The sequence below is a fragment of the Moschus berezovskii genome, chromosome 24, assembly GCF_049115385.1.
Source record: "Moschus berezovskii isolate FMDL1 chromosome 24, NW_MosBer_1.0, whole genome shotgun sequence".
Lineage (NCBI taxonomy): Eukaryota > Metazoa > Chordata > Mammalia > Artiodactyla > Moschidae > Moschus > Moschus berezovskii.
In genome coordinates, this window is record NC_142483.1 from 3,824,874 (window position 1) to 3,840,379 (window position 15,506).

General features: G+C 45.3%; 1 protein-coding gene across 6 annotated transcripts in view; it reads left to right on the plus strand.

The window, feature by feature from the left end:
- TMCC1 (transmembrane and coiled-coil domain family 1) overlaps positions 1–15,506 on the plus strand; it is a 167,003-nt gene that overhangs the window by 145,773 nt on the left and 5,724 nt on the right. For 3 of the 6 annotated variants that reach the window (XM_055413515.2, XM_055413519.2, XM_055413513.2), the window contains 2 exons: positions 7,082–7,099; positions 14,618–14,753. In XM_055413515.2, the coding sequence (XP_055269490.1) occupies positions 7,082–7,099; positions 14,618–14,753 (154 nt within the window). The other 3 variants (XM_088831531.1, XM_055413520.2, XM_088831532.1) reach the window with 2 other exon arrangements.

Consider the following 15,506-nt stretch of genomic DNA (forward strand, 5'->3'; position numbering starts at 1 on the left):
CTAATCGAAAACTAGACGAGATTCTTAACCTTTCTAAGTCTTGATTTCCTCGTCTCCAACATAGAAATAATAACAGTCCTTCATAGGATGATTGTGCCATTTAAATGAAATAATTTATTCACAGCGCGTAGCTCAGTGCCTGGCCCCGTAGTGCTTGATTGACGTTAGGTAGCAGCTGCTACTGCTGCTATTAAAATACATTGCCCTGAACATGGAGACCTTGGGCGTTCCATGGTCAGTTGCTCAGGAAAACAACTGCCTGCTCTGACCTCTTTATTTTGAAAGGATAGCAAAACATTCCAGTTTTTAAATTCTTCCAGAGCTTAAAATTCATATAGAGTTTGTTATGCCTTCAAGTTCCGTGTAGGCCAGTGTGAGAAAATCAGGAAGTTGAAAAACAAGTCTCCCAAGGCCACCTCTGTGTCCATTTAAAATAATTCACAGACAGGACAGAACTTTTAGCTCCTCATTAGTACCTCATTAAAAGAATCACATCCAAGCCACTTGTGACTAAGGAGAAGTGCACTCCTTTCATTGCATTTTGGATTCTTGGTAGTAAGTGAATGCCTAGTTTTCTGGAATGAAGAGAGAATAAAGGGAACTTGTGAACTTTCAAAACCCGAAGAGGCAGGAGGAAGACATATCTGTCACATCACTTCAGCTTGAGAGTGGTCTTTCCTGTAATCGGAATCTAACCCCCCCCCCAGAAAAGCAGTGGAAAAGTCAACAACCATTTTACTCAGTTATTTCGTTGCACCAGTATTTCCATGTATAGAGCAATAAGGGAATTCTCCTCTATTCCATATGTCTTTACACGGTAAATATATTTATCTAATTTTTTTGGTCTTTGGACTGTTTTACATAAATGAGATTTCCACCACGGATTGTGATGTATTCTTTAAGGCACCACAACTTTTCACATTTTAAGCATTTTTGCAGCATTTCTCTCCCTTCTTTTAACAGAGTAGTACATTGAACCTGATGTGAGTAGAAATAGCTGACAACAGTAGTGTTCTGGCTTAGAAGGATACTCTCAGCCCAGTGAAGGTAGAAGCGTACATGCTCTTGCAGTAAATGGTCCTGGGCAGTTTGTTCTCTCTCCTTTCCACACCTTCTCTGCACTCTGGGTGAGCTGCCTCTGCAGCAGCCTCTCTCTGCAGATTTCTGTTTCTACTCTGCTCCAGGCCTGGAAGGGCTTGGACTTAGGAGATTCTTCTGTGACCAAGAAACGCATTAATGTATCCATGGCTGCTCTGGATGGGTCTCTGCTTATTTTCTCTGCTTTAGTTACTGGCATCTGAGTTGATGGAGGGAGGCCAGGCACAGTGTTGGAGGAGGAGGAGGAGGACCCTACCTCTGGCAGCACTCAGTGAACTCCTGTGGTGCCCACTGTGCCAGATGTTTCCTGCGTGTTTGCTAATCCTCACGGTGGACTGTAGGCACACTGTACCCGATTTTGTGTGCTCAGTCTCTCAGTCATGTCCGACTCTTTGCAACCGCATGGACGGTAGCCCGCCAGGCTCCACTGTCCATGGGATTTTCCAGGCAAGAATACTGGAGCGGGTTGCCATTTCCTTCTCCAAGGGATCTTCCCGACCCAGGGATCAAACCCACACCTCTTCTATTGGCAGGTGGATTTTTTTTACCACTGAGCCACCTGGGAAACCCTAAACCCAACTATACAGATGAGGAAATTGAAGCCCAGTGAGGTTTTAAGTTTTGCTGAAGATTACTCTGTGAACGGTAAAGCCAGGAATCACATCCAGTTTAATGTGACTCCAAAGCCTGGGGTCTCTTCATCCCAGGACAAGTGTTTTCCCAAAGTCAACCCTGAAATCTGTCTGATTGACAGACTAACCTAGAGTCTAGCTCTAAGAAGCATTGACCTTTAATAGCAAGAGCTTTAGGGCCTTTTTGGGAAATAGATGGACAAACAGTGGAAACAGTGTCAGACTGTGTTTTTTGGGCTCCAAAATCACTGCAGATGCTGATTGCAGCCAGGAAATTAAAAGACGCTTACTCCCTGGAAGGAAAGTTATGACCAACCTAGATAGCATATTAAAAAGCAGAGACATTACTTTGCCAACCAGGGTCCGCCTAGTCAAGGCTATGGTTTTTCCCATGGTCATGTATGGATGTGAGAGTTGGACTGTGAAGAAAGCTGATCGCCGAAGAATTGATACTTTTGAACTGTGATGTTGGAGAAGACTCTTGGGAGTCCCTTGGACTGCAAGGAGATCCAACCAGTCCATTCTAAAGGAGATCAGTCCTGGGTGTTCATTGGAAGGACTGTTTGCTAAAGCTGAAACTGCAATACTTTGGCCACCTCATGCGACGAGTTGACTCACTGGAAAAGACCCTGATGCTGGGAGGGGTTAGGGGTAGGAGGAGATGGGGACGACAGAGAATGAGATGGCATCACCGACTTGATGGACATGAGTTTGAGTGAACTCTGGGAGTTGGTGATGGACAGGGAGGCCTGGCGTGCTGTGATTCATGGGGTCGCAGAGTCGGACACGACTGAGCGACTGAACTGAACTAGGGCCTTTTTAAGGACCCAGTGTCTATTTCTGTAAAAGTTCTCCCTATTTTTAACATATTCTATAAAATTCTGTGAATGCACAAGCTCTAGAAAATTTTCTCAAGCTTGTACAACACTTTAGGTGAATAATAAGGGACCCCTACTTAAGTAAACCTCCACTACCCCATTCTGATTTCCCCCTTTTTCAGAGTCCCTTCTCAGCACCGTCAGTCACTTCATTGGTGAGTGCTTCCCATTGGTCCCTACCCCAGTGAGTTGCACCAGGGGAAAGAGTTTTGCCCAAGACCATCTTCTTTATAATCATCAGAATTACTCAGAAACCTCTTTTCACCCACATGATTGTGCCACGAGTGAAGAGTGTGTCTTCAGCGCCCACACACATTTAGCCCAGGCAGTCAGTGTCACAGAGCTTGGATCTAAACTCCTCCTCAGCCTTGGGCCCCTAACTAGGTGTTTAGTCTTTGCGCTTTGCTTTGGACTCTCAGATATGAGTGGGATCGTATATCTGAGAAGGCAGGAGACAAGATATATAGCTGTGTTTGTTTCTTTTTAAGTGATGAAATCTGTGCTGAGAAATCAAATTCTCTTCGTCCATCTAATCTCTTCATCCCTTAAGAGTATTATTACAGATTGGTTTGTGACAACTGGGTTCACTTTTGTACTTCAGTGATAGAGGGGGCGCCCTTAGATATCTAGTGTAATCTCATTCCAGAGGTGAGTCCCCTGAGACCCAGAAAGATAAAGTGACGTCTGCCAGGTCACACAGTAGAATGGTTTAACATATATTTAATTGGCTGCTAAAAGCTGGAGGTTTAGTTCTGTTCACAAATCGAGTGTGCCGTGCTGAGCTACTGTAGGAAAAAGTTCCACTGTGGCAAAGTGCATTGAAACCAGGAGACAACTAGGAAAACAGTCCATCAGTAGTCTTGCAGGTTCATTTTGTCATTTTTCCATTGGGAATCTGACCCGGAATTTTGCTCAGCTACTGCCTGCAGGAAGCAACATCGTATCAGGCAGGCAAAAAACCCTCCTGGTGTTGATGAGCAATAATGCCATTTGAAAGCTTCTATTTTAAGGGGATTGCTGTTCTTTGGAAATCGGCTTCTAAGACTGTTTGTATTAAGCCCAGGGATATTTTAAATTGCACTGAGTCATAAGAGCAAAAATACAGAAGGAGCCCGTCCCCATGAGCAGCTGTCACACACTGCAGAGCAGTCAGTAGTGAGGCCCACCCAGTTAGGCACCGGCCACTGGAGTTCTAGCTAGAGAAGCTGTTGTTAAGTGTGAATTTATTTTACTATCACTGGGCATAAGACAGAGATACCGTCAGATACAGCTGTGGTAGCCCAGTATTCCTTGGGTTAAACCCGTCTGTCAACTGTCAGTCAATCTGAGAGTCTGCAGAGGGTATGCAGACCAGGTTTGGCCGTAAGCTTGAAATAGAAACTGAGAATATCGGCTCAGATTGGTTCTTCATTTATAAGAGGGAAAAAAGCCCAATTGAGAGGTGCGCCTAGGAGACAGACACTTCATCCGGAGGGTACTAGCTTCCATCTAAGAGTCTTTTCACACAGATGAGCTCCTCCCAGGCGCCCCTGGACAGGTGATGAAGTGGGAATGGGGGGAAGGAGGACGGACAGACGGGGAGGGCGAGCAAAAATCAAGTGATCACTTTGTTAATAGAGGTTGCGCAGGCCTGAATTTGCTCGCCAGTTCTGACGCTGCTGAGTGCTGTGTCCCGGTGTGGCTCACCTAAGCTCAGTTTCCCCCATAAAAATGAGGTAATGATGTCTATGGTGCAGGGTGGTGGAGATTATTAAATGAGGCAGTGTCTGTGGGGGCAGCCAGGATGGTGTGAGCAGTGCCAGGATATCAGAAAGCTGTCGTCACCGTCTCCCCCTGTGGCCTTTGTTTATTCCCTCTGTGCTTGAGGCATCTGCTGCTTTTCGTCTTTTAAGATAAGGCACTGCCTCTTTTGAAAGCTGGCGGGACTGGTTGTTGATTGGGGACTGAAACTGTGCTTCTTCCTTTTCAACTGAAGGCTAGTGGAGTCTTTCCTAGCCTCTTTTTGGGCCTCCATAAATAAGGGAACAAAAGGTAAGGAGGAGAAATCTGTTTTCTTTCCCCCAGTTCAGCCGGGGTGCCTTCAGGCTCCCACTGCACGTCCTGTCTCCTCCCCTGCCGCGTCTGCCCATTCAGGTCCAGCCCTGGCAGAAACCGCCCCAGGTCTGTCATCTGCCGGGGAGATAACGCCCTCATCTGCTGCCATGGTTGCCTGTTGGTGTCGTAGGCCCCGGGACCTAGTCTTTCCTGTTCCTCTCAGTACCTGTTCCACAAGATTCTTCAGCCATCCCGTCCCAGTGACCTGTTGCCCAGTCAGGGAAGCCCCACAGGCTCCCAGAGATGGCTCCAGACTCCTGAGCCACACCCAAAGAGGGGTGGTGCATTCCCAACTGTGCACTCACCCAGCTTTCTCACTTGTCAGGAATGTGGCCCCAAAGAGCCCTGGCTTGTCTTTGATCTAGGAAGGTGACTACTGTGTTGACTAATCCAATGGATGAATTGGACCAGTTTCCAGGACCAGTTGGGAATTTTCACTTTCCAAGACCAGTATTCATTTATGCATTGTAAACCTGCAGCAAAATCAAATGTGCCCAATACAAAATGTTTTTGGTGTTAAATAAAAATTTGAAAAAAAAAAGTTTTTTTTAATGTTTTATTTTATTTATTGGACACACAGCCTGTGGGATCTTAGTTCCCCAACCAGGGATCGAACTCATGCTCCCTCCATTGAGAGCTCAGAGTGTTAACCACTGGACCACCAGGGAAGTCCAAAATTTGAAAAAAATTTAAAAATTAATTTTAAAATAAAAAAACAAATAAACTTGGGGGGAAAAAAGTAGGTTGCCTAAGGGTGAAGCACCCCACTAGTAAACTTAACACAGATGGATTCTTGTGGTCAGACTAGACTAGACTCAGATCCTGTTGTTAAAAGCCTGGGATAAATTGCTCTAAATTCCTTTTGGGAAAAAAAAATCTAGATGTATTTTAATACTTTGTAGATAGAGCAGTTGCATCTTGGTGGGGAAGAATTTCACCTCCCCAAATACGATATAACCAACTTTTTTCAAAGAAAGATCTTACAGTGTTCAGGCTTTCTGTTTACTAGATAGTTCAGCTCAAATCATATTTAGCTGTCAACATTCCATTTGAGTTGTAATGATTTAGGAAGGACCTTTAAGTTAAAAGTCTCAAAATGAGATTATTCATCTTATGCTACTTTGTGTTCCACGTTAAATCACATGAAAAGCATGTGCCAGTCAAAGTCACATACTAGTAGGGTCAAGAACACCCACCCTTCATGTCCAGAGAGTTTAAGTAGTGTCATATTGAAGGGGTTACAAGTCCCTTACAGGGAGTTCTTGATTTTTAAGAAATGACACATGAAAGGCTGATTCACAGCTTACTTTCCCTTTTTTCACCCTCTGCTGGTTTGGCATTAATATTTAAGGAGAGAATGGAGGTGTTCTTTTTATGAATTCCCTAGGTATCTGGCTTCTCCGTTTTAGAATTCAGACTGGAAGTAAACACTGAAAAATAAAGGGAGCAAAAGAGTTTATAATATTCAAAATGGGAGGAATGGGAAGTTGGTGAGAGTATTTTCTTCCTTCCTTTCGTTGTGTAGATTTTCCATTTGACTAACAGTATGGAGCGGGGTGGAAGTTATAAAAAAGACAACAATAAAACAAATCTAAACAGCAAGAAGCATGAAGCAAGCAATTCACATCCTCCTACACCTCACTAGCAGGGGAAAGTTGTGGCATTTTTTTCTCATAAGTTACATTTCCAAGTACCTCCCAGAGAGGAAGGAGGTGAGGATTACTGAGCAGTGTCTTGATGAGTCTCCAAGGCAGACACGTCACATCAAAAGGCGCAGTGGGCCAGGTAGCTATTGTTCTTCTCATTATCTTTGCTGGCGTTTTTGATGTTTCAGTGCTCACAGTGATTAATTGGTTAGACTGAACCCTGAACTCCACCCCACATGCTCCACCACTCCACATAATACCACATCATTTTTTACTGGGCTCTTTGGGCTAGTCTGTTTGCAGACTGTGATTTCACACGTGGTTTATGTAAGCCTCTCAGGCTGGAAGCACTGAAAAAAAATGTTTGAGTGGAAGTGGCTAAGCCTGGTCAGATTTGTACTTTTCAATTTGCAGGTTGTAAAAAGAGCTGAGGGACCAACTTCCCTGACCCAGGTGGGAACATGTTTTAGTAATGACAGGCCAGTCGAGTTCTTTCAGGGTACTGAGACAACCCAGAGGACGGCATTGCATGGCACCAGGGGCATCTTGCCAACCTCTTTGTTCGTCACATTTGGCAAAAGCCTCAAAGTGTATGGCTTTCTCCATCTCCTCCCTGATGTTCGCTGCAGATGGGAGGTGCTTTACTACTATGGTAACCCAAACACAGCTGTTTGTGTGAGTGTGATAGGATTTCCAGTACGCAATAACAGCTGCAACTTTTCTGTTCTTTCAGAAAATCACCGTTCTCCAGGTAATTCTTTTCACTTGAAGAGGGGAAACAAACGCTTAGTGGATGAATTAACAGGGCCGTTTCAGCTAGACCCTTTGTGGGTTTTGCTTCTCCCCTGAGTTCTGCAGCTTTGTGTCACCTCAGCAAGGCTCCTAACCTGTCTGTGTCTCGTCTGGTTTGAAATGGAGCTCTTCTGCTTACGCCAGTGCTACTTGGCTAGTTAGCTACCTGCTAATAAAGCGCTGTCTTTGGGAGCAACAGTTACATTTTCCCATTCAGGAAGACTCAGCCTGAGGGGATGTTGCTATTCATTCCCATGCAACTGTGAGTAAATTGTTCAGCTTCTGAAAGCCTTCCTTTTCTGCAGGGGCATGATAACCCAGGGTAAGGATTAACACTTTAAACTCAACTCTTTCTGGAGGTTTGCAAGAGACTTTGCCTCACACACATACACAACACATGCCATGAAAGGAAGGCGGATAGGAGAGTTTTTACCAATTTAAAGGACAGCTTGGAACAGGCCAGCTAGTTCAGTTAGTTCAATCACCTGGCGGTCTTGAGCCAGGGAGATGGCCGGAGCCGTCGGTGAGCTTGTGCTGGCCCTCCCGATGAGGAGGCAAGAAGTAAGAGGCTTGTGCCCAGCGTGGAGAAGGACAGAAGGGCTGCCCCGTAAACCCACTTGTGTGATTTCTTAGGGAAAGCAACACGAATATACTGGGAATGCTGAAAATTCCGGAATATGTATCACTGAGAGCTTGGAGACAGATGGAGAAATGAAGGATGAGAGAAAAGAATCAAACGGAGGAAGCCGTGAACAGCGCAGCCATATGGCACTTGGGATCCCATGGCCATTGACAAGCTGCCCCCTGGAACCACCTCACTAGGGCTTGGACTTTTTTTTTTTGCCAGGCATCTGTCATCTGTCTCCTGTGTAATCCTCACAGCCACCCTTGGGAGGAGACGGACTTCTTAACAGGTGAACAGGGTCACTCACACCAGTGTTTTGCAGTCAGGATTTGAGTCTGAAACCTGGATGAGCAGATTCATGGGCTGGGACAAACTGCGACAGCATAAAAACATTTTCAAGTGAAGAAAATGTACAAAGCAGAAGCAGTGAAGGTGGAGAGCAATTTAGATATAGTGTGGGGTGAGCAAAATTCAGTCCTAACGGTTTCCAGAGCCTTTGACGTGTTGGTAACCTTTATATGACAAGACACTGGTTTATAAGGTTTAAGAGTTAGAAACACGTGCTGAAGACTTTTGCACTTACTCTGATTCACATGTAGCATTATGCCCTCATCAGTAGTGTTCCATCATTACAGAATCTCCCCTTCTACAGACAGGTTAAAAAAGAATCCGAGGGGCAGCCTCAAGTGTCCTTTAATAAATCATCTTAGCTGTTCATAGGTGTAAGTATGCAACACATGTTTTGTCACAACTCAAAGCCACGAGACAGCTCGAAAAGGAACCTGAAAGAGGAGATAACCTGCAGGAGGGAACGCCATGGAATACTCTCAAGCCAAAGTTGCCAACATCACGAGGAAATCTAGTTGATGAAAGACACTGAGTGTGAAAGAAACCAAACACACGTGACATTATACTGCCGGAGGACAGCAGTGACACCTCCAGAGGGCTGGGGAAGAAAAACTACACAAGGGCTGCTCTGTCCCACCTGCTTTATTCTTCAAGGAAGAGGGTGAAATCAAGACACTTTCAGACTCATGTAGGTAAAATTACCTCTTATAAAGCCTTGCTGAAAGAAGTACTAAAGAAAAAAGAAAAGAACTTAAATCAGTGAGAGAAATCAATAAAGTGTGTTGGTAAATCTTAAGTAGGGACTTAAAAAATTACATTGGGAATTCTTAATGTCTACATCAGTTTTGATCTAAAATTCCGGAAGAGAATATAGGATTCAAGGGTTGCATTGCAAAGAAATGTCAAAGTGTTAAAAGTTTGAGGGGTAGAAAAAGCATATCTTATGTCCTGATCTGCCTATCACTCGGCACCTGGCAAGTTTCTGTTCACGTCATTCCTGTTCCCTTACACTGATGGATGCTGGGACCTCCCTGGCTGTCCGGTGGTTAGCTCCCACCTCCAGGCTCCCAGGCATCTTGCCCTTACCTCCTGCCTTCTGTGTCTCCCTCCAGAATAGAGTACAGGCTCATCTTTACAAAGAACACGAGGCGAGAGAGAGAGATGCTGACAGATGTGTGTGCAGTCAAGACTTCACCAAGGTTTGGTTCTGTGGAATCCATGGGAGCTATCTCCTGTTGCTGAAGGCAGTCATCACAAATAATGTAGCTGAGAGAGCGACTTGGTGCGAGTGAGGAGTTCCTGGGTTTTAGTTCAGGTTTAGATGGATAGCTGCATCTATCTAGCAGTGAAAACAACTCTTAAGGAAAATGAGACCCTGCCCCTGGAGGTATTCACAGAGAGATTCCTTGTCAGGGTTGTTGTAGAAATAGTTCCTTGATGGAAAGAGATATAACAAGGCTTCTGTTCCCTAGAATTTAAGATTCTTTATAGTCAGGAAACTAATTTTTTTACCTTTCAAACAATACTTTGTGGTGTATTTCTCTTTGTACCATACTGATTTTAAAGAAAGCTTAACACTGAAGAATTGATGCTTTTGAACTGTGGTGTTGGAGAAAACTCTTGAGAGTCCCTTGGACTGCAAGGAGATCCAACCAGTCCATCCTAAAGGAGGTCAATCCTGGGTATTCAGTGGAAGGACTGATGTTGAAGCTGAGGCTCCAATACTTTGGCCACCTGATGCGAAGAGCTGACTCATTTGAAAAGATCCTGATGCTGGGAAAGATTGAGGGCGGGAGCAGAAGGGGACGACAGAGGATGAGATGGTTGGATCTCGATGGACATGGGTTTGGGTAGACTCCGGGAGTTGGTGATGGACAGGGAGGCCTGGCGTGCTGCAGTTCATGGGGTCGCAAAGAGTTGGACACGACTGAGCGACTGAACTGAACTGAAGGGGAAAGGAGGGAGGTATGTGAAATCGTGATCATCTTAGAGACATGTAAAATAGGGTGTGAGATACTGGATTTATTTTGTAGTTAGCACAATGATGTGGACTGCTGATGAGTCTAAAACGAGACTAAGGCATGAATCAGTCACCACAGGAAATACTTGGTTAGTTAGAAAGGTTTTCAAATTCCCATGAATTCTTTTCAGGGAGCAAGTATTCACTGGTTGCCTTCTTCATTATGAACTAGAAACATTTTCAAAACAGCCACTGTGTTCTTGGTAGACTGAAGATGAAGAGAAACACATTTTTTAACACCTCCTGTGTACTCAAACGAATGTCACAAGGTAGATTATTAACCTCAGTTTACAGATGAAGGAATTTGCTATGTAAAGTGAGCTGACCTGAGACCATGCAACTTTGAGAGGTAGAATTCTCAAAGGACTCACACCCAAATGCTCCTGGCTATAATACTTATAGTTGTTTTTTCCCCGATGTTTATTATAAAACTTTCAAACACACTGCAGACTTAGGGAAAAAAGTGTACAGTGAACTCCCATACTGTTAATATATTGTCTTATTGTATATCTTTCCATCTATCCATCCTTTATCTGTTTTTTTTAATGCATTTCAAAGTAAACTACAGGCATCCATAATCTTTTTTCACAGCTTTATTGAGATATGCAAATCAGTGGTTTTAGTATATCCATGGATGCATGTAGCCACCACCATAATCAGTTTAGGACATTTTTATCAGTCTACAATCTTCTCTATCCTGCCCCAGCCCCTGGCAACCATTAATCTTTTTCTCTATAGCTTTGCCTATTTTGAACATTTCATGCATGTGGAATCCTACAATTTTCAGTTCTTCCTTACTGGCATCCTTCACTTAACATATTTTCAAGGCTCATTCATACTGTAGCATGTGTCATTACTTCATTTCTTTCTCTTTCCCAATAACACTTCATTGTACAGATAGACCACACTTTATATATCCATTCATCAGCTGATCGTGGGTCCATTTGGGGCCATTATGAATAACACTTCTGTTAATATTTCTGTACGAATTTCAAGTGGAAGTTAGTCTTCATTTCCCTCTGGTGTCCACCTGGAGTGAGATTTCTGGGTCACATGGTAACTATGTTTAGAGCGCCAAACTTACTTTCCAGAGAACAGTTGCACCGGCTATATACCCAGGTTCGAATTTCCCCACACCCTCACCAGCACTTAGCATCCTCCCTCCTATTCTAGGTCCATAATCTGTTTATTACACTCGGCCTCCTGTTGACTCTGCCTTGACATAAAACTTCAAAACCATCAGTCAGTGTGGTAGTGTCCAGGCCCCTTTGGAGCTGTGTGATTTGAATCCACTTTAGACCTGAGTCACCGTTCTTAGGAAGGGAATTCATCTGGGCTTCTTGAATGGTTAAGAACTTGGGCTTTTAGAGTCAAACCTACCTGGATTCAAGTCCTTGCTCCCCTACTTAGTTTCTCTGCTGTGGGGCAAATTTCTGTATCTCTCTGAGCTCTAGCTTCCTCATCTGTAATGTGAAGGTATTACCTACTGTCTTCTTGGGGTTGTGGAAGTTAATGTACATAATCCATGCTAAGTCGATTCAGCTAAATCACTCAGTCTTGTCTGACTCTTTGCAACCCTATGGACTAAAGCCTGCCAGGCTCCTCTGTCCATGGGATTTCCCAGGCAAGAATATGGTAGTGGGTTGCCATGCCCTCCTCCAAGGAATCTTCCCAACACAGGGATCGAACCCATGTCCTGTGCAGCTGCTGTATTGCAGGCAAATTTTTTAATCTGTTCTAATGGTATTTGTGAGCCAGGTTTAATGTCAAATGAACATCTCTAACTTTCCTGGAAAGCCTGAAAGGCCATACAGTTTGTGGGCTGAAAGACTGAGGTGGTAGCCCATGGAACACACGCCAGAGATGTCACCCGAGTCTACCGCTGTCAGCATGCAGGCTGGTTGTCACTACCACCAGGCTCCCTGCCCTGCCACCCCACATCGGCCCTAGCTTAGGAGTTTTTGGCTGCCAGCCAAGCCCAGCCCTTCCCCTAAATCCCAAGCAACTGACACAGTGGAACACCCCATTTTTAAAAAGCCTCTAGCCCCTCTGTGGTGAGGGGAGAGAATAACAAAATCATCCAGCACTGACAGCACCACACATGGTGGATTTAACAGGGCGATCATAGAAAGACAGTAAGTTAACCTAATCTCATGGCATTTGTTGAACTTGAAACGTGGTGGAAAATCAGCTCCAGAGGTGGCACTGTTTCTGAGCGTATGCCTGGGCCCACAGATGACGTGAAGAGGCAGAGTCCCAGAGAACCCGCCCGAGTCACAGACACAAAGTGGAAACCTTGCGGATCAGTTGTTTGAGCCACTCCACTGACGGTTTCGGTGGGCAGGAAAGCAGTGCAGAGATTGTTACCAAGGACGCTGGAGAGCTAAATAGGAGTCAGTAATGCAGCAGAGAGGGTCAGCTGGACCTTTGTTTTTAATCTGTGTCTCATGGAAAAGGAATGGGGTTTAGGATCTAATTACTCATTGTATAGTTATTAGAAGGGGGAATGTTGCTGATGCCGCTGCCACATGAAGATGACCTTGAACAGAGAACTTCCGTGGATTCCTTAAGTTTGTGTACCGCACATCTGGTTAAACACGAAAGGGGAGGGTAGTTTAAATGTTTGCCTTTGTTCTGACATTTCTGTTTTTTTAATACAAAGTTTGCCGAGACTTGCGTGCCGGTGTTAGGTGTGTGCTTGCCTGAGAAGCACCCAGTCGTTGCATCTGCGGGGAATTGGTTCTAGGACCCCACCCCCGCCACGGGTACCGAAGTCTGCCGATGCTCCAGCCCCTTATGGAACCTGTGCACACCCTCCCGTATGGTGGAACTCACGCCTAGAGTATATACAGGACCTTATACAGTGTAAATGCTCTGTAGATATTTGCTGGCGCTCAGTAAATGCACGTCTTATGTTTTGGAACTTGATGGATTTTGGGGTTTGTTTGTTTTTTTATATTTTCCATCCAAATTCAGTAGAACCTGAAGTATGTAGATCCCCAACTGTGTATCCTCCTCTTGGCATGAGGCCTCTGTCTGACCGAGATGCTTCCGTTCTAGTCACCATCAGCTGGAGCTGTGTGATTCCTCCCTTTCAGGGCGTCTTACTGTGTAGTCTTCAGCCTTTCTCCTACCTGCTTAGCTCTTTCCTTTTTTTTTTTTTTGGTTCCTTGAACTCTACCCACAACCTGCCGGAAGCTTCACCAGTAGCAGACAGCCCTGTGTTCCTCATGTCAGCCTCCCCCCTCAGCATCTGCTTTGGGTCCATGTACTGTCTATTTCAGATTCCCACTGCCTTCCCTGCCTTTTAAGGGCAGATGTCCTTTTTTTCCCCCAACTGTTCTGGTTAGTCCATACATTTCTACCTTGCGCCCTTTACCTGTGTTCTTTGTCCAGTCTCTGATCTCTTCCTTTTAAGTGGTTCCAATCCCACAGATCCGTAGGTGCCTTGCCCAGGTCCCGTCTTTATGTAGAATGAACCTTTTCACGTGAGTCTGAAGTGCTAGAGGTACCAGATGAACAAAATACGGTCCCTACTCCTGAGGAAGCTTCTCTTTGTGCATTCCCCCACTTTTCTGCTCAGCTGCAGCCACACTGTCCCTTCTCTCTGTTCTAAAACCTGCCAAGCTGATTCTCATCTCAAGAGCTTTTTACTTGCTTTAAGATACTTCCTTCAGCTTTAAGATACTCCTCCCCTCACATCTTGACGTGGCTTGTTCATGTCATCACCGGGTTTCAGCTCTCAGGGCTGGGAAAAGGTCTTCCCTGAGCATCCAGGGCCACCGGGCACACTGCCTGATCTTCTCTGGCTCACTCACCCGTGCCCGCAGTCGTCTTGGTTTTACTGCCTTCCACCACCACTGTAGGATGTAAACTCCTGAGGGCAGGCGTTCGGTCTTGCTTTCTCCACAGCATTCTCAGAACCTTGAACAAACCGGGCACACAGCAGGTGCTCAGTAAACATCTGTTGACCCTGTGCCGGGCACTGTGCTTGGCAGTAGGGATGGTGGACTCTGAATGACGAACATCCAGGTGAGTGAGTGACCTGCCCCGGTCGGAATAAGCTCCTGGTGATTGCTGGAAAGTCAGTTTCCATTTGCCTGCTGTGTATCTTCTGATGAGACTGCTTAACGTCCTTCAGGTTTTTGCCTCTCCCATATGCCACTCGGGGCAGAGTAAGGACGGCCTCATTTGTAACGGGTCTGCTCAAAGCTAACCAGGGCTGCTGGCCTCGCTGCAAATACCGTGTGTTGAGAAGAATGTGGAAGAGCCATGCTGGTGCTGTGATACGGCCTTGTGAGAAGCTGTCTGTCCCAGGGGCCGAGAGCTGTGCCCACTAGCATGCCCTGTCACCAAGGCCACTCGCCTGATTTCTCTGTGCTTTCGTTTTCTTCCTTTGCAGGACGGATTTGGGGGGTTGGATGTGAATAATAACACACAGAAGTATAGAATGCGTGAAACATTTAACTTTTCCCTCTTGTTAGATGTGAACGATTAGAAGAACAACTGAATGACCTAACAGAGCTCCACCAGAATGAAATCTTGAACTTGAAGCAGGAATTGGCCAGCATGGAAGAGAAAATTGCGTATCAGTCCTACGAACGGGCCCGGGACATCCAGGTTAGCATGATGGGCCAGGTGGAAAAAATGAAGGCTGAGAGAAAGCAGAATGGTGGTTCCCAGGGGCTCGGGGCAAGGGGCTGGGGGCAGGGGGCGGGTTACTGTTTAATGGGTCCAGAGTCTGTTTTCTAAAATGAAAAGCGCTGTGGAGGTAGGTGGCGGTGATGGTTGTACAGCAGACGAATGTGTCATACCACTGAACCGTGCCCTTAAAAGCAGTTCCGATGGTACATTTTACATTATATATATGTTACCATGATAAACGAAGGAGAAGAGAAAGAAATGATGCACCGACAACTGCTGCAGTGTGGGTCCTCCCCGAAAACATGCAGCTTGGTGAGAGAAGCCGGTCACAAAAGGCCGCACGGTGTGGGATTCCGTTTACCTGAGCGTGCAAAGTGAGCAAACCTATAGAGACAGTGGATCCGTGGTTGCCAGAAACCAGAGGGAAGAGGAACAGGAGTGAGGGCTAAAGGGGATGGGGTTATTCTGGGGATGATAAAAACATCCTGGAATTTAATAGGAGTGTTGGTTACACAGCATGGTGAACTTACTAATGCTTCTTAAGTGAACACTTTAAAAGGAGTAAATGGTAGATTTTATATTACATATTTTACCATGCACAAAGAAAAATGTTCAGGGGCAAAGACAGAGAGGGCGGAGTATTAGAAGAAGCTTAGACCGCCTGTAACACACCTGCTCTTCAGATGCGGTGCGTTTCTCAAAGTAAAAGTGTCAGTCACTCAGCTGTGT